This window comes from Augochlora pura, chromosome 2 (genome assembly GCF_028453695.1).
Source record: "Augochlora pura isolate Apur16 chromosome 2, APUR_v2.2.1, whole genome shotgun sequence".
Lineage (NCBI taxonomy): Eukaryota > Metazoa > Arthropoda > Insecta > Hymenoptera > Halictidae > Augochlora > Augochlora pura.
Genome location: NC_135773.1, coordinates 209,190 through 229,341, shown reverse-complemented (window position 1 = coordinate 229,341; position 20,152 = coordinate 209,190). Strand labels below are relative to the sequence as shown.

The window sequence follows — 20,152 nt, the reverse complement described above, 5'->3', positions numbered from 1 at the left end:
CTCTTGGAACATGTCTGTGTCCCCCGAAGCATCCTTCGCGAGACTATTCGAATCGTTTCGCGCGATTTCCGGGCCTCGTGCATCGCGTGTCCGCGCAGATCCTACTAATAACGACGCCACAGTGGTCTGAAAAGTAATTGGCTCGAATAAATAAATAATTTACTTTGACAACCCGAGCTGTTATAGTTTACTCAAACGGATCAAGTTATTATTTGTAATAACCTTTAAAATACTGTCAGCCGATATAGATCGCCAGGCAGGGAGGACATTTGGTAACGGTAGCTCTATTTCTATTTTACCGATAATTTTGAATGTCGACTCATGAAAATGTCAATTACCTACATATGCTGCAAGAAGTTTGCGCAGCGCCAGTTAGTAGCAAGCGAGGAGAAAATGAAACTGCTAGCGAAACGTTTTGGCTAGTAGTTTCAGCGTTTCGCCATATACTAATTGGCGCTGGACGCGGACCTCGAATCGAGCTTTCCAGTTTCGCCGCGAGAGGCGACACACTATCGCCTACGGATTCGTACTAAAATTTACATTTTAATTTTAGTAGAGGCGGCAAAAATCATTCGCTTCGTTCGTTTGCAACGATAAATCTGTCTTACGCGACGCAGCCGTCTATCACTAATGTTTATATTTTATAAAAATCTTATTCTCACTTTTTAGAAACTTATTTATTTGGAATCGAATTCTGAATTCTTTCGATTGGATTACTGTACCGGAAATAAGCGAGGAACGTTTTATAACAATTGTATTAATAGCATTTATGTACAATGTTTACACGACGACACAGAACATAAATCTGTAAGCCCGATGACACGTAGTTATAATACACGAAATCGCTTGTTACGATATTAATACGACGATTACGACGGAGTAAAAAATATAATTATCGCAAAGATCCTTAACGGGATAAAACGTGCGTCGACGTTTACTATAGTACATTCATAAATACTTTGAAACGGAGAAATGGCGTAATAACCATTTGTTGTTCGCGATCATGGCTGTGTACATTGAACACTGCGATTTATTTAAGTACATCGTTATCGAATGTTACTCTTAATGCTGAACAAAACGATATTGTTGCTTATAATTTATACGCTAAGCTAATACAACGCATGCGGAGTAGAAATTTATTTTGACGGTGATATATCTCTGTACCTGTTCCGATATGTACAAGACAACGAGTGAATCCTAAAGATTGTTACAATGGTGGAAGCTCTTGGTTCGATATATATTTACTTAGAAACTAACTTGGTAAAAAAAAGGTATTCGTCTACCCGATCGCGTAAAGTAAACGCGACGCTTTCAATAAAAATCGCGCTTAAGAGTACGCAACTCGCCGTTCGAATTTCCTACGGTTCGCCTCGGCGCGTACGAACTCGGATTTATCAATATTTGTCATGGCTACTAGATAATGCAACGCCTCGTAGCACGTTCTTCGGCTGTCTCCGGAAAGTCGGTGCTAATAGGAAACCGAGTAAACAAAAATAATAATTATCGTCGAGTACAAGTTGTACCGGTTAAATAAATTTCAGTGTACCATAACAAATTGTAGGCAGATCTGTGAAACGTTACGCTATAATTAATATTAAGCTAGTATTACATTCCTCTTACGGCTATCGCAGTGATTTAACAAATAGGCACGACTCTGCGATATACAGGTATGAGTGCGCGATAAGAACTGGCCGCGTATGGAAACGGAAAATCTCGCCTAAGCGTTTAAATACAAACTCCATCGAGACTCGCGCGCGCGTACGTGTTATTTGAACGGAGCAATACCGATTGTGGTGTGCGCGTATCGCGTTTCCAGCGCTTCTCCATACCCCGACAACGAAAGATAATACTCGAATTAAGGGAAGTCTTTCGATTCGCGAACAAGCTGCGCGTCCTTTATTCAGATTTCTAGCTTGCATTTTCAACGTTGCGAATATCGATCTCTTACATTAGGGGATACGAAAGTGTGAATTTGTACGATTATCCGACGTTTAACGATCAATTCGAATTCCTCGGTCTGGCCGCGTTCGTCCAACGAGAGAGAGGGAGAGAGAGAGAGATTCTACCGACATGCTCGCGCCATGGCCTCGGCCAAGTCGATTGACTTTACTAGAATACTACAGCTTATGTTGGACGTTGCTAGGCGGAATACTTTGAAACTTTAAAACTGTCGTCTCCCATCAACGTTCTAATCAGCATTTCCTTGCTTTTCTTTCAAACAAACAAACAACCTCGAGCCTCCAACTAAAATCGATTCGACTACAGCGACCGTTCTTTCAACTTTCAACTTTCAACTTTCATCGGATCAAACTTAGTCTTAATATTAGAACAGCTCGAATACAGTTTGACAGAATCCTCCTCCCTGAAATCTATCGCCAACCTCGAACGGTATGTTAACAATAAATAGTGTAATAAAAAAGAAGCTCTATCGCATCGCGACAAAGGATGGAGATATTGGAGAGGCGCGTTAAACGCGACCGACGAACCGCGAATCTTTGTGGAAACGACTCGACGATTCGACGGTCGGACCGACTCCGCGATATCGGGGAGGATCGAGCCCAGGTACGTGAGCGAACCCTGGCAGCATTGGTAACGTTGTCATCTCGTCCGATCGGTCAATGGAAATTCTCAGTCTCAAGATGCGCGGTGTATCCTCTTGCTCCTCGACGGCGCTCGTCGGGCCGTCGAGACGAGGACGAGGACGAGGACGAGACCGAGGTCGAGATCGAGATCGGCGGCGTTCGCAGGCTAGTTGGAGGCGAGACACCGCGCCGACACCCCAGAACCTTCCACGGATCTCACGTCTCGGAGTCGAAGAGGTCCTGGTCCCCCCGTGGCTTGCACTTTTTGCACTTTTTCTTCTTTTTCGGTTTCGGTTTCGGCATGACCTCGCAGCTGCAGCCGCTCCGAACCCTGATGTAGTCCAACGTCCACATGGATCCGCCCTCCGTGTTCGCGGTGAACGTTAGCCGTTCCCTGTGATGCCTCTTGTGCTCCCCTTTCGCGCTCTTCTGAAAACAATCGTCGCCGCTCGTTAAGAACTTTGCCATCGTTTCTGCTCCTCGAGCCTCCTGCGGAGGCTAGAATGTGTTTCGAGTGTAACGGAGAGATGGGCGAGAACGCATAGTCTCTGCGCCCGACAAACTCGTCGCGCACGGTCTCCAGCCAGGCTCCGCGCCAGGAGGCGGCGGGCAGCAGCCAAGAGGAGAACCGAGAGAAACGAAAGGCGTGCGCGGCGTGTGTCGTGTGTCGTGCGTGGCGCGAGGCGCGAGGCGCGCGGCGCGCGGCGCGAGAGCCGGCGCAGCGGAAGGGGAGGGAGCCGACTAAAAGCTAGGCTCGCGGACGATTTTGATCGCGTACCTTGGATCCAGAATTTTCAATGATAGCATAAGTGTACGAGAAGTTCTGCACACATCTGGACTGGTTACTGAACTTCCGGTCGATGAACCTGCACGGCTTGTCGAGAACGTCTGGCCTGCAGGAGTACTCGAAGAACCTCTGAGCGTTCTGGCCATCCCGATAGAGCTGGACGTACATGTCGTCTCGATTTCGACCGCCGACCGGTTCCACCATTTCCAATACCGTAGGACAGCAATCGACTGGAAGCCCGTCCTCGCCTCCTTCCTGTCGCAGAATCATGTTCATCTCTCGATAAGTCATCCGCTTGGTCGTGTCGTCCGAGGTCTGCGTCCTGGAGGGTTCGCCGCCGCGCCGTGGCCCGAGAGGACGGAACAGAAACAGAGAGAGAAAGAGAGAGGCACAAATCAGACAAGAGAAATTGTTTCGAGAGGCTGCTTTTCGTTTGCTTTCCTTTGCTTTCCTTTCCTTTCCTTTCCTCTCCACTCCTCTCCGGAAAGCGAAAAGAACCGAAAAGAAGCGGAAACCGGCAAACGGAGGGGGGCCGGCCCTGCGCCCCGCGAGGCCCGAGATTTCTTTCGGAACGAGCGAAAGAAGGAGGGACGAAAAATGGAAAAAGTCCGGGAACCGTTCCGGTTCAACCAAACATTCCACTCGTGCCGGTGACTCGGCGGCTCGCGTCTAAATCGCGCGATAGAATGCAGTTGGTGGCCTCACCCGTCGTCGAGGCCCCGAGAGGCCCCGAGAGGCCCCGCGAGGCGAGAAAAGGAGAGAGAGAGAGAGAGAGGCAGAGAGAGCGAGAGAGAGAGACGCCGCGTCCGTAAAACGATACTTTGGCCGATCGCGCATACTCGTCGAGCGTACCGCGTATCGCCCGAGTCATTAATAATAATTAAGACAGGCCGACACACTCGCGGTAATAAATATCGGCCGGGCTCCGCCGCGACACGGATGAGATATACGGGCCCGGTCGCCGGCGCTGATTGAAAATTGAAATTCAGTTGGTCGAAACGCGTCGCCCGGCTGGCGATAAACTCGCCGCCGAGCCAACGCCGCGCGGCGCGGCGCGGCGCGGTACGGCGCAGCGATCCGAATCGCGATTCCCGCTCGGCAAAATCGTATCGGGCGCGCACCGTTTGCGATCACTTTACATTTCCCGCGAATCAAAATGACCAATGCCGCGTCAAAAGTCGCGTCGCGAACGCGTCACGCGCTTTTATTCCAACGCCTCGACCGGACTCGAGCTAAAAATCGCTAGGCTCGATCAGGGTCGCATCTCGAGACACCGGGCCAACCTCCGCGAAGAAGACGGTCGCTTCGAATTGGACTCGCCGCCTCGTCTCGTCTCGGCTCGGCCGCCTGTTCGCCCGCCTGTCGCAGTATCGCCGGAGAAAGATTGCGCGAGCCGGGAACCGCGGGCCGATCGCGAGACCGCGGGCTACTTACCAGCGGGAGATATGTCCCCTGAAAGGATGTTCTCTGGTCCTACGAGAAGAGAAAGATAACGTCAGGTTGTTGGCGGCAACAAGCCGCGGACACAGGACTGCGGTCAGCCAAACCACCTGCGGCAAACAAACAATTCCATCGAATCAACGCTGTCTCGTCTACGCTCGATTACAATATCGCAGAGATTTACGGTAAAAACGTTTCCATGGGAGCATAGACCGAAATAATGTTAAGATACGCGCGACGATTCGCGAATAGCCGCCAGCGCGAAAAATCGATCGCGCAAAGCTCGGCGTCCGAGCTACCAGGGAACGAAACGGAATCGCGAGAAAAAGAGAGAGAGGGAGAGAGAGAGAGAGAGAGGAAGAAAAAGAAGAGGCAAAGAAATAAGTTTTGGTAATGGAAGGCGACTGGATCGTTTGGCGAGTCGCAAGGGTGGTGGGTCGGGTCGAGGTGCCGTCCGTGAGAAAGTACCGGAGGTATTAACGCGCGATAAACCACTGCGTTAGTCACGCACCGGCCGCCGACTGCAAACTGCGAGGCGCATGAGCGCGGGTACACGCGTTTACGGAGGTGAAAACATTAATTCGGCTTATAATTTTTATGCAAAACAGGCCTCGCGGCGTTCGTCTCGCCCCGCCTCGCCCCGCCTCGATTCGCCTCGACTCGCCTACTCGGCTCTCGTCTCATCTCGTCTCGTCTCGTCTCGTCTCGTCTCGTCTCATCTCGGCGCGCTCCTCCCTCCTCTCTCTCTCTCTCTCTCTCTCTCGCCCTTTCTCCGCCACGCTTTCGACTTAATTGCGGAATATATCTTGTCGCTAGAAATTAGAGGTCGGATAACGCTTCTCGAGCCGTCGTTATCGGGCATTTAATTCAATTTTCTAGTCGTTACCAACGGCAACGCCTGACAAGCTCCTACATCCAACGAGGGGCGCGCGCGTTGCTTCATCGTTTTTCGACGATCGCGTCCTTCTCAACGCCGGCCATTGCGCAATGGCTAATTAAGCGCCGCGAACGCGCGTCGAAGACTTTAAACGGTCCTGACATAACCCGCCGAGCGGTACAGCGTCGCCAAACTTCTTTTTCTTCTTTCTCCGCGCTTTTCTCGAGCAAACGTTTTTTACGAACGAGAGCACGATCTTTCGCAGCGTTGCGACGGACAACCGCGTGTCGTCGAACAAACGACAAAATCCGTTTCCGGAGGACGCCGGTGCCGCTTAATTGAGCCGTCGCCCGTCGCCCGTCGCCCGTCGCCCGCCGGGGAGAACGGTTCACCCGCCGGCGCGCCCGGCGTCCGAGGAACTCGCGCCTCGATGGCGCTCGCCGCGGTGGGACACGGCGCGTACATTGAGCGGCTAGTCGGGACCACGCGCGGGCTTCTCGGATTCTTATCGGTTCTGCTTGGTACGCGTGTCCGGCGATCTCAATCGTTCCGCAACCTGCGAACGCTCGCGCAGCCGAAGCAACGTCATCGTGACTAGGCGCTGCCAAGCCGACAACTTTCGACGGACAATCGATGTATGTACCAATTTACCGAGGATGTACCTTTCCTTCCATCGTCTGCGCAGATAACCGCACGCGGACGCGTCTCGGCGATCGCAGTCCCCTTGACCCGTTGCCGTATCATTCCCTTCGCAATTAGCAACGCCTCGAGAAACGTTTCGGCGGCTATCCGCCGCGTTTCACGCTCCGAGGTTGTATATCTCTTCGAGGAGAGGCCGTGCGGAACAGAGTGCGACGACGCGGTTTGGGCACGTCCACTTGGGATTTCCCCACTTTTTTCGGAAACGTTTCCCGCGTCGAAGGGACCGAGGGGGCAGGCAGACTCGGTGATCAAACACGGCGAAACTAATCCGTGCGAGAATCCAAAGATCTTCGACCGAACGGTTGTCCGTCCGGGTGGCAATTCGGAGACAGGAAACCGTCGACCGGCAAATCTTTAGGAGGAACGCGGCCGGCCGCGGGGTGGACCGATAGCGTTCGCTATCGAGAGGAGGACGACGAGCAGCCAGCCGCCGACTCGCTCGCTCGCTCGCGTCTGTCGAATCGCTGGATCATCTCCCGCGACGCGCCGGTTTATGCGCGTCTGTTCGCGCTCGGGGTGCACACCGCCAAAAGAGGGTGTGTGTGTGGCGCGTCTGTCGGGTGTCGGGTGTCGTCGTCGTCGTCGTCGCCTCCTCTCGTCGCGAGCGAAACCATCTGGCCCTGACAAAACACGGCGCGACGATTCACGCTACCGGTAGCCGGGGAACGGATGGTCCTAAGCAACGAGCTAATCCTTCGCGTCTCGCTATCTAATTCTTAATCTTCCAAAATTTCCTTGGCAAATAGGATTTGGGAGCTGGCCGATACCGCGCGTATCGTATTCGAGGATTTCGAGCGTATCGGGGCCGACCGGTGCTTTACGAATTTCAGTCGATTCCTTGGACGCGCACGAGTCGTTCTGTGTTCCACGTTTGTTCAACGATGTGTCGCGGACCGGTGGGCGCTTTCGGGCTACATTCGGTTGAGCCACCATCAGCTCGGGGCAATCGTTTCGAAAGAAAACTCGAGTTTCGAGTCTCGAAACCTTCGAACCGGATAACACGAAAAACAAATTCGATTTTAAAAGCAAAGAACTCGAGGTCGGCGGGCCGCGCCCGTGCGGATTCGGCGTTGGAAGTGTTTAGCACCCGCGGGGTTAATCTCGAGAGCAGCGAAGCGGTCACGTCCGCGCGGCACCCGGCCCAAACCGGGGCCCGTCGATAACGACGGGGTCGACGGACCGACCGTTTCGGAAGGCGGCCGGCCGGTCAATCGACTATCTATCGCTCGCAAGCGTCGCGTCGCGTCGCGTCGCGCCAAGCCGAGCCGAGCCCAGCCGAGCCGAGAAGTCGCCTGGAAGATCGAAATGGCTGCCGCCGCCGCCTACGAGGCCGGCTCGTTAGCATCCTCGGCACCTCCGCCCGCGACGGCGCCCGCGACGGCGCCCGACGGCGACGACGACGACGACGCGTCCCCGCGCACCGGCATCGCAAGTTGTCGGGTCACCGGCTGGAATTCCGGATGACGGATGCCCGCGATTATCATACAATGCGATACGATCGGAATAATGGTAACGCCGCGCGCCGATATTCCCGATTTTACCGCGGCGGAGTCCGAGGCTGGCTGGAGGCGGTGGTTGCGAGCGCGGGCACGCGGAGCAAGGAGCGCGCTTGACATTCTCTGCCATGATTGGTCGCCATATTTTCTATAAACCGTTCACCGGCGAGCCGCGATTGGACAGACTGACGCCGCTAATTTATTGCTATCCCCGGGAGAAAGAGAGAGAGAGAGAGAGAGATAGCCTCTCGCAGCCGCTAAACCGTGCCGTTAGGCGAAACTGGACGTCCCGCCGCAACAGGCGCCGCCGCCGCCGCCGTCGCGACGCCACGGCCGCGCAACAGGACGGGACTGATTTGAATATCCGTATCCGCGAGCGAGAGAGAGGTTCTTTCGAAACGCGCGCAAAAATGTTTCGCAACCCGTCGACGCCAATCGTAACGTGGGAAAATTCTGGCGCCGCTAATTGCTCGTAGCTCGTTGTCCGTCGACGTCGACGTCGACGTCGACGTCGCTCTTCTCGTTCCTTCGGCCCCCTTCCGTTTGCTCCGATCCGCGATCGGGCATCCGGTGGTTCGCGCGTAAAGATACATACATCTCCTACCCTCGAAGGCAAATTTTGAGTCGTCGATCGGAGATAACGCCGTCGGATATCGCGAGTCGATATTTAACTAGAAGCAACAGCTTTCAATTTAGCTCGCAATTAGTAGAGGCGCGCTTGTGTTTTATTCGCGGTACAAGCACCTTACCGATAGCATCTCGTTATTGATAGTTTACGGTATAGGTCAGCCGGCGGTTCGTGCAATTCTTCGTCCAAGAGAACATCGATGCCGCGCTGTTCGTACAAGCTCGATACTCTCTGGCGCGCTCGCCAACGCGTAATCACGATGATGCTTCGGAAATAGTAGGCAATCGGGCAACTGAAATATCAACGAGATTCTCGTTAACCCCTGGTCGCGATTACCGTCGATAGATTGCGCGTTCAACCATTAACGCGACACTTTGAAGCATCGATTATACAGAAGAGATTTCTAGCGACAACTCGTTCGGCGCGAAGGTTGCTCGATGGTTCGTCGAGGCGCGGAGAAAACGACAAATACGGGCGATCCGAAAGTCCTTTGGAAGACAACGCGGCCAAGGTAAAACCCAATCCACCCACGACTCGGCGAACCACCGGAAGGCAGAAAGACCGGGCTACGATTCCTGGTATATTCTTTGAAAATTCTTTGAAATTACAGGCTCGACCGCGAACGATGCGTCCGTCGATAATCGCGGTCCATTCGGCAACGTCCGGTCGCGCTCCTTCCCAAACGATCCCGGGCTTCTTCTCCGTCGGCGGATTCCCCGTCGGCCGCCCCGCCCCGCCCTGCCCCGGCTGCGAACCTCGAGAGCGAGAGGTACGCGTCCCGCGATTATCGCGTCGAGCCTTTGCTGCGTCGCGTCTCGCGTCTCGCGTCTCGCATCTCGTATGCGAGCATCCCGATCCGACATCGTACGATAATTATCGAGTCCCGTGGGACTGCGTCTTCGAATCTTTTCAAACCTAAAATACGCGAGGGCCAACGGATACGTTGAGCTCCGCTCTTGCGCCCTAATTATTGGATGATCGGCTGAAACTGCGGCCGCGCGGAAATCCGACAGTCTCTGAAAACGATGGTACCGGGCGCAGCTTCGAATTGCTGCCCGAAGACGCCAGTTCGAAATAAGAGACTGGAAAAGCTGGCCTTCCTCGTTCCACGGATAGCTGGCCGGCAATTAATTAAACGCGCGATCGGGTCCGGCAACGATCGCTTAACCAACTATCCCTATTTTTCCGAGGAAGTACTTTCCACCGAGCCACCAATTAATTCTTCTAATTTCCCTGAAACCAGTTCCATCGAACCAGTTCCAGGTCCGCGTACGCGTATGCGCGCGTCGCGTCGCGTCGCCGGGCGCCGATTATCGAGATCGTTCGGTTCGTCCCGCCGTCGATCGTCCGCGCGAATAATAGCCGCGATGATCGCTTTATCTCGCGACTCGTCGACCGCGTGGGCGCGCGAGCGCGTGGACTTTGCGGCATCGAAACATTCGACATTCCGGTTGCCATTTCCCGGACGAACGCGACTCTATCGCGGATGCGTTGGGCGACGCGTCGATATCGGGACGCTCGATCGCCTTCCAATTTACGCCCGAGGCCGCTCGATCGATCGATCGATCGATTAATTAGCGGATCGCTGTCGTTGGAGAACAAATTATAGGTTGGCCTAACGAACAAATTACACGCGCCGCGTTCTACCGCGTTCTGCCCCGTTCTGCCCCGTTCGCCTCGGCCGCGACAAAGTTGATGGATCGCGACACGTTTCGACTTTGTAAAATTGTCCGTCGTTCGCCGCGTTATCGAGATATAATCCGGGTTTGGTAATCGCGTAATTCTCCCTAGCGAAACTTTCGAACGCGTAACGCGACGCCGCCGTTCCGTTGATAAAGAGAGCGCGGTTTCACGAGTTATCGGGTTGTTAACCAATTAGCGGCCGCGCGCGGACCGAGTTTTCTTTATGCCCGCTCAAACGTTTTGTTTTCATCGACAGCAGGAATATTTTTAGCAGGACCGCTCGATAAATACTTGCGATGTATCCAAGAAAGTCCGAGTCGTTTGGGGCAATCGTTGGCTCTATCCGAATCGTTCGAGGGAACAAACGTGCAAACGTTTGCAAGCGTGCCCAAAGCTCTGTCGCGTCCCGTTTGGTTGTATTCGCGCGAAAACGAATACATAAAACCGAGTCCGCTTCCGAGGCGAACCAACGGTTAGACGGTTAGACGGTTAGACGGTTAGACGGTTAGGGGTCTGGAGCAGATCGCGGCGGCGTTTACCTGCTACGTTGTGCCGTGATTTAACGACCGCTATCGTCGCGATAGCCCGAAGGAATCTTGCTCCGGCATTAGGCGACATCGGTAACTTTTAAACCGGCGGGGAAATAATCGCAGAGATCCCGATAATGATAGACGCGCGAGCCGACCCAATATAAAATACAGCCGCGCGACGTAATTTATTGCACGATCGGCTGTTTTTCCCGCGCGATCCCGGCCCGATCCCAGCCCGATCTCGCCTGGCATAAACCTAGAAAGTTATCGGGCCGTCGTCGTTGTCGTCGTCGTCGCCGGACCCTGAGGATGCGCGGCTAACGGTAGCGGATACAAGCCTGTCTTCGCGTTAACAGAATTATTTATTGCGAGTATTGGCGCCGAGAGAACGATTAGCATGCTAATGTCGCCGCGATCTCACCGCGCTCGTCCGCGCGCCGCTAATCTGCCATTATTAAATTACTCGCGGCCGGGGCGCGTCGGGTAGCGGCGCGAAGCGACCGCCGTCGTTTATCAAAATCGCGAGACGGTATCGGTATCGGTATCGGTATCGGTATCGCTTAGGCTTCGTTTCCACCGCCGATCGCGGTCGCTCGTCCGTCCACGGAACGACGTGTAGCAAATGTCCCGTGGTTATTGCAACAGATTTTTCCAACCTCTTAGATTTTCACGTAGATGCGACCTTTTTCACTCGAAGCTACTTCGACTCGAAAAAACAAGTAACGCGTAGAACGCGGCAATTTACTTTGAACGATCCGTGGAATGTTATGCGAGTCAACGAGTGAAACGAGGTAAGCGGAATGTCGAGGAATCCGCGAGTTCCAAAGGGCGCCGATTCGGCGACCGGTCGCGTGGATCGTCGGTGGGAATCGAGCTTTATCCCGCGCAAAGTATCCGCGCGTCGACGGGCAACGTCGGCCGGATAAAACTGGTATTTGATATCGGCCGTAAACCGTAGCCTGGGAGCCTGGGAGCCTGGGAGCCTGGGAGCCCAGGAGTCGCGCGGCGTCCTGGAAATCTACGCGACGCGTCGTTTCGTTCGGCTTCCATGCTGAAATCGATTCGAGGAAACTGGACGACGACGACGACGACGACGACGACGACGGCCCAGCGATGCACAGTTTCGACGAGACGCTAGAGAGGAAGCTCTAAACCGAATTGCCCGTCCGCTGGCGTAATTAATAGGCCTCTTATCGTCGCGTCGTCGCCCGTCGCCCGTCGCCTGGGTTATTCGAAACTCTGGCGTTATTATTAATCCGCGATAACACCGGAAGCAGTAAAATTAGCAGAAACTCGTTGACAAACTGCGTAAAGTCATTACCGCGCGTCCGCGTTATCGCTCGAACATTGCTATCGATAATGTTAGCTGCGCCTTTACACGAATCCTCGAATGCGGCAAGTTGCTTTAAAGTTGCTTAGGGCTGTGAAAAAGCGTTCCGTTCTCGATCGAAACGATTCGTGCGCAAGTTTTCGGGAGTTTGCGAACGAATTCGCGGCATTGTGCCGGCAGCTCGCAACACTCTCGACCGCGTGCAATCCGTGCCGCGACTCGCGACTCGCGACTCGCAAATCGCAAATCGCAAATCGCAAATCGCCTTGGCAGTCTCGACGGTGAAAGGCTGGATTTATTAATTTACACCGGCGGTAATCGATCTTCGCCGGAAAAATCCGCGATATTCTCGCAATGTCGGGGAAACGACGTTAATCGCTTCAAATCCAACCGCAATACCGTTTGCCTCGCGGAATAAAAAGCCGTCTAATAAGAATTTGTAAAACCAGCCACCATAACGTCCAGATTCTTTCCGGCTGCGACTCGCAGGTCTGCTCGATTAACGGCGACAATCGTCGTTCGCGTCGCGACAACGTGCCAAAGAGCGTCGTCGGTCGAGTCGATGCACCGTTACCCGTTTCATAGAGACCGTTTCGCTTCGTTTCGTCGTCGAGCGAACGTCTGCACTCCACAGTCCGAGGAGGCCTATGGCGCGGCGCGGCGCGGAATCTGTTGGCTCGAACGGGAAACGCGTATCGGATTGCTAGGCTGTCCCGCGCGATCCTTGCTTTTCACCGCTTATTCCTTTCCTCCCGTTTATTCGCGAGACATCCTCCGAACGCGCAGCCGTAACAAACCGTTTGAGAAACTTACCGCGACGAGGATGCTGAGAGCTTCAATTCGCATAGTAGCTGGCCGGGCCAGCGGGAAGGCCGTAGGTTCCGAGCTGGTGGGCCGGGTCTTGACCGGGCCGGGTCTGCACCGGGCCGGGCCGATCTCTCGTCCTCGTTACACGTCGATCGATCCCCGTCCTCCTCGGTTTTACTCGATCCGAAGCGTGTCCGGCAGCAGCCGATCCGATTCTCCCGGTTCGACGTCGATTTCTCGCGACCCGTGGCAGGGGTCCGGTGACATGGCTCCTGCGCCGATCTGTCGACAGCACGCAATTCTCCCTTATTGCTTCGCCTCGGACTCGCTGCTGCTCCGCGTACCTCCGAGCGTGCAGTTTCCGAGCGCGCGAAACTAATCGTCGCGCCAAGGGGAGCCGAAACGATTGGCGCGACGCGCTGCGACGGACTGAATCGATCTTTGAGATTTGCCGATAACGATAACGAGGGCAGAGTTAAACGCCGGCGTTTCGGTTCAAACCAAACTCTACCGCGTTTCGTCACGCGGGCGGCCGCGATAACGTCGCGAACCGATATCTTATCTGCAACGTGCTCCGATCGACGCCAATTATGCCGTCGACGCAGGCACTGACCTACCGAAGCGGTGGGCCTACCTTCGGTCGGGATCTGGATCGGGATCGGGATTGATCTCGATCTCGCGACAGACGGCCTCCGCCCGCTCCAATTCAACCGAGTTTGTCGTTTAGCGAGAAGCTTTCCAAAGTACGCTTTCCAGGCAAGAGGTAGACGTTCCGACCACCCGCGTCCCTCGGTTCTGTTCTCGATCGAACGCATCTCGACGGTGCTATCGAAAGTTTTCAGTTTGCCGAAACATCGAGCCTCCGCTTTATCCAATTATCGCGTTACGGTAGATAGGCGACACGCCGGTAGTTTTTTTTTTCTCGCAGCAATTGCAGTTAATCTTGCTTTATCGGAAGATACATCTGGCGCTAAAAATTGCTATCGTTGTCGTCCAACGGATAGAAAGTGCTCGACGGAACTCTCGACGAGATCAAGAACCCGAAGAGACTTGAGAAAAAAGTGTTCGCGAAGCGTTGCCGTCGAACTGCCGTTCACAATCTTCCGGCAAACGGCGAGCAAATTAATGCGTCGACTTGCATCCATCGGGGCAGCGTCGTATCGAGCACGAGCTGCCGTCGCGTCGGTCGAACGATTCCCACGACGGCCGAATTAGAAATGCGCTCGTTTCGAGAACAAAGCGGCAAGATTTATAGGGGAGGAGATCGGAGAGCGATCGAACAATGCGATTGCGCGGTTTATCTCGTTCGCGATCTGCCCGGTGGATCGACGAGCAATTAACCTCGCGGGATCGGCGCGCAACGGCCGTAAACAGATTTTCCGGTGGTCGAGCACGGAAGGCGGATGCGAAGGAATGCGAGAACAACGTTGTCCCGTCCCGTCCCGTCCCGTCCCGGCCCGTCTCGTCCCGGCCCGTCTCGTCTCGTCTCGTCTCGTCTCGTCTCGTCTCGTCTCGTCTCGTCTCGTCTCGTCTCGTCTCGTTCTCGACCTCGCGCGCCAACGGTTCCTTCCGATCGAGAGAGCTCGTCGATGCCTTGACGACGCGCGAGAAATAATCGATTTGGTCCCAACCGAAGTAATCGCGACGCTCTCGCTCGATGAAACGGTCGAGAGTTACGCTTCGAGCGGGAAATCGAGCCCTGCGCATCCGAAACTCTGCGGCTCGCAACTCACCCCTCCAAGTACCTGATGGCTTGCGGTTTAGACGAGGCCTCGCGATAATTAACGAGTCGATCGAGCCAAGAGCGATCAATGCTTCCTCTTCGTTCCCGTACCTATTTCGGCGACGCTCGATATTCGTTCCACCCTGTAGACGCACGCGATGCAACTTTTCCGAAGCATCGACTTTTACTTCGACTATTCTATTCGATTCGATTCGACTTCTTAAAAAGCGCGAGACAACGAGGAAAGAGCCAATTTCCATCTAACAATCGCAAACTACGCTCGCAGTAATGCCAACACTGCTTTGCATCGTAATCGCGCACGCGCATCGTGCCTCCCCGCAATCTCGAGTTGAAACGAGATCGTTCGATGCGGATCTCTGCCCGGAGGGATTCACGAACTCGCCGGCCGCGGATCGCTTAATTCCGTCCGTTTCGAAACCAAGTCGTAGCTATCGCGAAACGCGAAACGCGAAACGCGAACCGCGAACCGCGAACCTTCGCTAGGACGTTCTTCTCGTCCGGCGCAGCCTGGGTTTGTCCACCAAACGGTCTAACCTTTCTTCCGATTCGACCGTCGATCGGGGCAAACGAAAAATTCAAATTCATTGGGAAACTCGAGAACCGCGAAACACGGTCACATCGCTGAACAAACGCGTTCGCCACCAATTTACTCGCGCTACTTAATTCTTCTATTATATTGTAGTTTGTTACAGCGTTTTGAACTCGAGCGCCGGCGGAACGGTTAGTTTCGTCTCTTCCGCCTAATCTAAATAAAGTTTAATCCTTCGACATAGCGAAATCTTCCAGCGGGGTTCACCTCTCAGATTCCTGGCTGCAATCGTCGACGAGAAGCACTAGGAAATCGATTCGATTCGGTGACGAGTTTGAATCCAGTTTGCCGTGGTTCGCGAGAGTCCTCGCGCGACGATAGATAGAACTCGCCCGCCCGTTCGCCGTTTGAACGGGATCCGGAACGCGATCGGAGGGAGGAGGGCAGCCGGCAGGCGATTGCGGCTCCGTAAGACCGAGACCAGCTGGCCGCGTAATCGTAAGCGGATTAGGCACATAATTTTGGATGATCCAACCGGCTCGGAGAGCGCGCGCCCGGAGCTACGACTCACGGTGAGTCACGTCGCGAGCCGTTGCCGGCAGGAATTCGTCGATAACGAGCGCAGAGGCGGGAGGAGGCGCGTTCGGTAACCGACGTCGCGCGCAGCGTTATCGAAGTTTTTCCAGGGTCGGTGATCGAGTTGTTGTCGGCGGAGGACGCGGAGGACGCGGACGACCGACGGGGGAGCGGCGGGTGTCAGCTGCGGGGGCACCGGCAGTGGCACCGGTCTCGTTCCATCCTGCTCGGTCCTCGCTTATCGTCCGTTATCGGCGATACGCGATGCCCTGGAATGCCGTCGGCGCGTTCCTTCGCGTCGGGGACTATGGGTCGACGGGGACTAGGGGACTATGGGACTATGGGACTATGGGACTATGGGACTATGGGACTATGGAACGCCGACACCTTGCGTTAAGGCGGTTGCTCGTTGCGCGTTCCACGAACGAAATCAAAAGTCCTCTCCGACGCGAGCCAACGAAATCTCCGTTCGAGCTGGCCCGACACTCTCTCCCGCGCTCTCCGTCAACGTCCACCAGTGTTTAGCAACGGTGGCGCGCTAATCGAGAGACCGGTGGAACAGGGATGGAAATATTTCGCGATATTCCACGGGATGCTACGTGTAGGCGATACGGGCCGCGCTAAACTAAACATCGACGAGCGCGCGACTTCCTGTCGCGTTTGGGTATTTACCGCGCGTCATCGCGCTTCGCGTTTCTTCGCTGCACCGACACGGGGAAGATGGAGTCAATTGAGAAATTGGGGATTCGACGCGCGTCATTGCGTTCCGCGAACAAAGTTAGATAGCGACTCGGCGACGGAGGAGGCATAGGGCAGAGGTTTCCGCGTACAGTGAAAGCAATCGAGAAACCGTATCACCGTCCGCGCGAGGCAATGTCCACCTACGACAGAAAATCTGGAAACTTTCTCTCCTCGACGAGCAGCCCTTCGTAGAACACATGGAAGATCGCTTCGATGTCATCTGGGTGCGATAAATACAAGTTTAGCGAAGTAGCGAGGAGGAGGAGGAGGAGGAGGAGTTTCGGTAAAAATCTTTCTCCGTCTGTTCCATCGCGAGACAGCCTTCGAAACGGCGGATTTGCATAAACGAGTACACAGTCCCCGATGTTTGAAAATTTATGGGATCGCTAGAAAAAGTCGGTCGATCGGTTCTCGTAAAATCCGGAAAGTTGGCAAACGCACACGGCGCTCGTGCATTAATTGAAACGTTATTTATGAAATAATGAACAGCCGATAGCGGCGATATTGTAGACCCCGTGTTCGACTTGAATGTAAATGGTCCGCGATTAACGTACATTATCCGGGGGCTCGCGGTGAAATATCGATCGGCGAGCATTGCGGCTCGGATATCGCCGCGGTCGATACACAGGGGGGCTATGGGCTGGGAAAACGCGACCGAGCCGTTCCAGGTTCCAAGTTCCAGGTTCCAGGTTCCAGGTTCCAGGTTCCAGGTTCCAGGTTTCAGCTCGCACAAGAAACACCGCGTCTCGCTTCGGTTTTGTCGATGTTGCGAGAAAATTGCCTCCGATAATAATGGTCGATCTTATCCTGCCTTTTAAACGGTTCCCGATTGCCTCTAATGTTGCGCGATTACTCGGCCTAGTTGTACAATAATGATCGTCGTTACGCTGTCAGAAACGAATCGAGGTACACGTCTGGTCGCGGATCGCTGCGCGATAACGATGCCCCGAACGGCGGCGCGGCGATGGACGTCGTTCGATGAAAAGTATTCGGACGACCCCCGTACACTTGGTAGACTACGACGATTCGGCTACCTCTCGTCGATGGCGGATCGCTTCGAGATAGCCGGCCACGGGAAAGCGATAGAAAACATACGGTGGTGAGAACCATTGCAGCAATTCTCTCTCTCTCTCTCTCTCTCTCTCTCTCACCTTTCACTTTACCGCGCCATTTTCAAGCGAATATACAAATTCCAGGTATACAGAGTGGCTAGAAAATAACGATCGGATAATCGTGAACTACTTTTTTGATCGGAAAAACCAGACGTTCGTATGATGAAAATGTTTGAACCGGAATCGCGATACGCGAAAGCACTCGGGACAGAGCCAGTCGCCATGATTCACGGGTTCTCGAACGAAAGCCGAGATTGCGAAGCACGAAGACGTCGCGCGTCCAGATTCTACCAATTAATCGGATTTCGCGGAATAAAAGCCTTTCGATGATCGAATAGTAACGAGAAACTCTGGTTCGAGCGACTCTTCGAACCAGTTCCGGCAAATAGGTCGACGTTATTTGTCCGGATCGATGTAGAAACGTGGACACGTTCGACTATCGCGATAAGGGCTTCCTCGCTCGCTTCTTCTTCTTCTTCTTCTCCTTCTTTTTCCGCGTCTGCTTCCTCGTTTCGTCTGGAATGCCGCAATTCGATTTCGTGTAACTGGCAGAAATCGACGATAGACGCGCGAGTTCGAGATCGGCGAGCGAACCGAACCCGATTCCCTCGGAACGCGTAGAAGCTTCGTTCGCCTTGCTAAGCGCTTCTGGGACAGGAGCCGAGGGGAAAGGTTATCGAGAAGCGGAGAGATAGCGTTACTCTCCCTTCTTGTAAACGACACCGTAACACCTGGATATACATATTTGACTGCTCGAACAAGTTGTCCCATTACCCGACATTTATCGATCCCGTACCAGTCGAAGAAACGGGAATGCGCGCAACGCGTCCCGCGCCTTTATACGCTCGAATATCTTGCTCTCTCGGTATTCGCGCGCCTCGCGACGCGACGCGACGCTCCTGTTCCCAATGTTTTCGCAAGACGGCAAGTGGCAAGACGAGAGGCAGAAATAGAAAATCGGTTGAAAAATCGAAAGCCGTGGGGGAACCGAATATTTCGTAAGATCGGAAGCGGCGGCGTGACTCGGGCTCGACGAGCATTGCGACGATGCATCCCTGTGTGCTCGAAAGGTAACGGATAATGTTAAGAGCCTCGCAGAGCACGTTCCATCGTACATCGTACAGCGGATAGAAAGAACCCAAAGTATATAAAGTAGCGGAGGAAATGGAACGAGAGGCGAGACGTGGCGAGTAGATGCTATCCCCGATAAGAAAGGTAGAATCGCGTCGCGTATGTTAATACGAGGCGCGAACCTTGACAAATGACTGTTCGCGATGTTATTAATGTAGTTCTCTGCCGTGGGAACGTTCGAATTAAAAGCAAAGTCTCTGGTCTAGTCTTCCCGTCGATTCGTTTAAAAGAAAAATCGCTTCTCGGGTTTAGGTTCAGGATCAGGATCAGGATCAGGATCAGATTTAGGTCGGGAGAGAGCCAACTAAAATCGTCGCGACGCCGATTAGTCGCACTCTGGGTGGCACGCACCGGAACGAACGCGCACCGGCTAGCCGGTGGTGGTCCGCTTCTTTAATCGATTCGCGGGAACGAGCAAATATTGGAAAACCGTGTACCCGTCCGAAAGGCTCTCTCGCACGCGTGTCCGAGCAGACAGCTCGCGCGTCGATAACGGAGTCACGGCCGTCCACGCGTTACCGATTCTCATCGATTCGAATCGATCGAATATACGCGTTCCATCGGGCTGCAAAATTTTGCCCATCGTCGGAACGATAGGTTTTTCGCTCGACAATCGCATCGAAACGAAATCGTTGCATATTTTTCTGAAAACGTTTCCCCGTTTGGGAATATTGTCCTCCGAATTCTCGTAGACATCGCCGCCGCGCCAGCTTCGAGATTCGAGCAAAGTTTCTCTCGGGTTTCTCGGTACCGCTCGCAGAAAAATCGGACAGCGGCTCTCGCGGCGGAAGAACGCGCGTAGGGTGCATGAATCACTCCCGGCCGGCCGGCCGGCCGCAGCTCGCGATTCGCAGTTCCTGCTATTGCGGAGAGAGAGAGAGAGAGACGGTGTCGGCAAAAACGCAGACTCGAGGAGCCGCCGCGCGACCGTAGAGTTTATGCGGGTGGGCAGCAGCAGCAGCAGCAGCAGCAGCAGCCGGCGAGAAAAGAAACGCGCCTCGATGCGTGTTCTCGCCCACTCGCGTCGGCGCACATTTTGATTTTTCGGCCGGTCGCGACCGCGAGACCGTCGCGCGACGCCCGACGCCCGACGCCCGACGAGAGGCGAGCGACCGAGCGAGGGAGCACGCGCGCGGGCGCGAGCAACCGCCGGGGACCGTAATGTCTTACTCCTACACGAAACTGACACGCTGAATAACCGAATGAATTGCCTTCGTTATCGCGATATATGCGGCGCCGCGAATCGTAGAAATCGGGGCTCCCGCGCCAAGGTCCCGTTTCATTCGCTTCGGTTCGGTTCGGTTCGGCTCGGCTCGATGCTAATGGGACACCGCGCGGATCGAGAATGCGCGGTTGACGGACGGAAATCGTTAAAGTTCGTTTTTCATAGAATCCTTTAAATACACAGTCAACGATTCGAAACGAATATACTGGACGATGCGGATCTCGACGACCGC

The 20,152-nt window shown here is 54.3% G+C and overlaps 1 protein-coding gene across 1 annotated transcript in view; it reads right to left on the bottom strand.

The window, feature by feature from the left end:
- Positions 1-2,175: 2,175 nt before the first annotated feature.
- The window catches only part of LOC144476736 (uncharacterized), a 64,668-nt gene continuing 46,691 nt past the window's right edge, over positions 2,176-20,152 (bottom strand). The window contains exons 2-5 of the mRNA XM_078193919.1: positions 12,869-13,144; positions 4,804-4,919; positions 3,361-3,691; positions 2,176-3,008 (exon numbers count right to left, since the gene is read on the bottom strand). Of these exons, the coding sequence (XP_078050045.1) occupies positions 2,799-3,008; positions 3,361-3,691; positions 4,804-4,919; positions 12,869-12,901 (690 nt within the window). The 5' untranslated portion in view covers positions 12,902-13,144 and the 3' untranslated portion in view covers positions 2,176-2,798. The remainder of the gene's footprint in view (positions 3,009-3,360; positions 3,692-4,803; positions 4,920-12,868; positions 13,145-20,152) is intronic.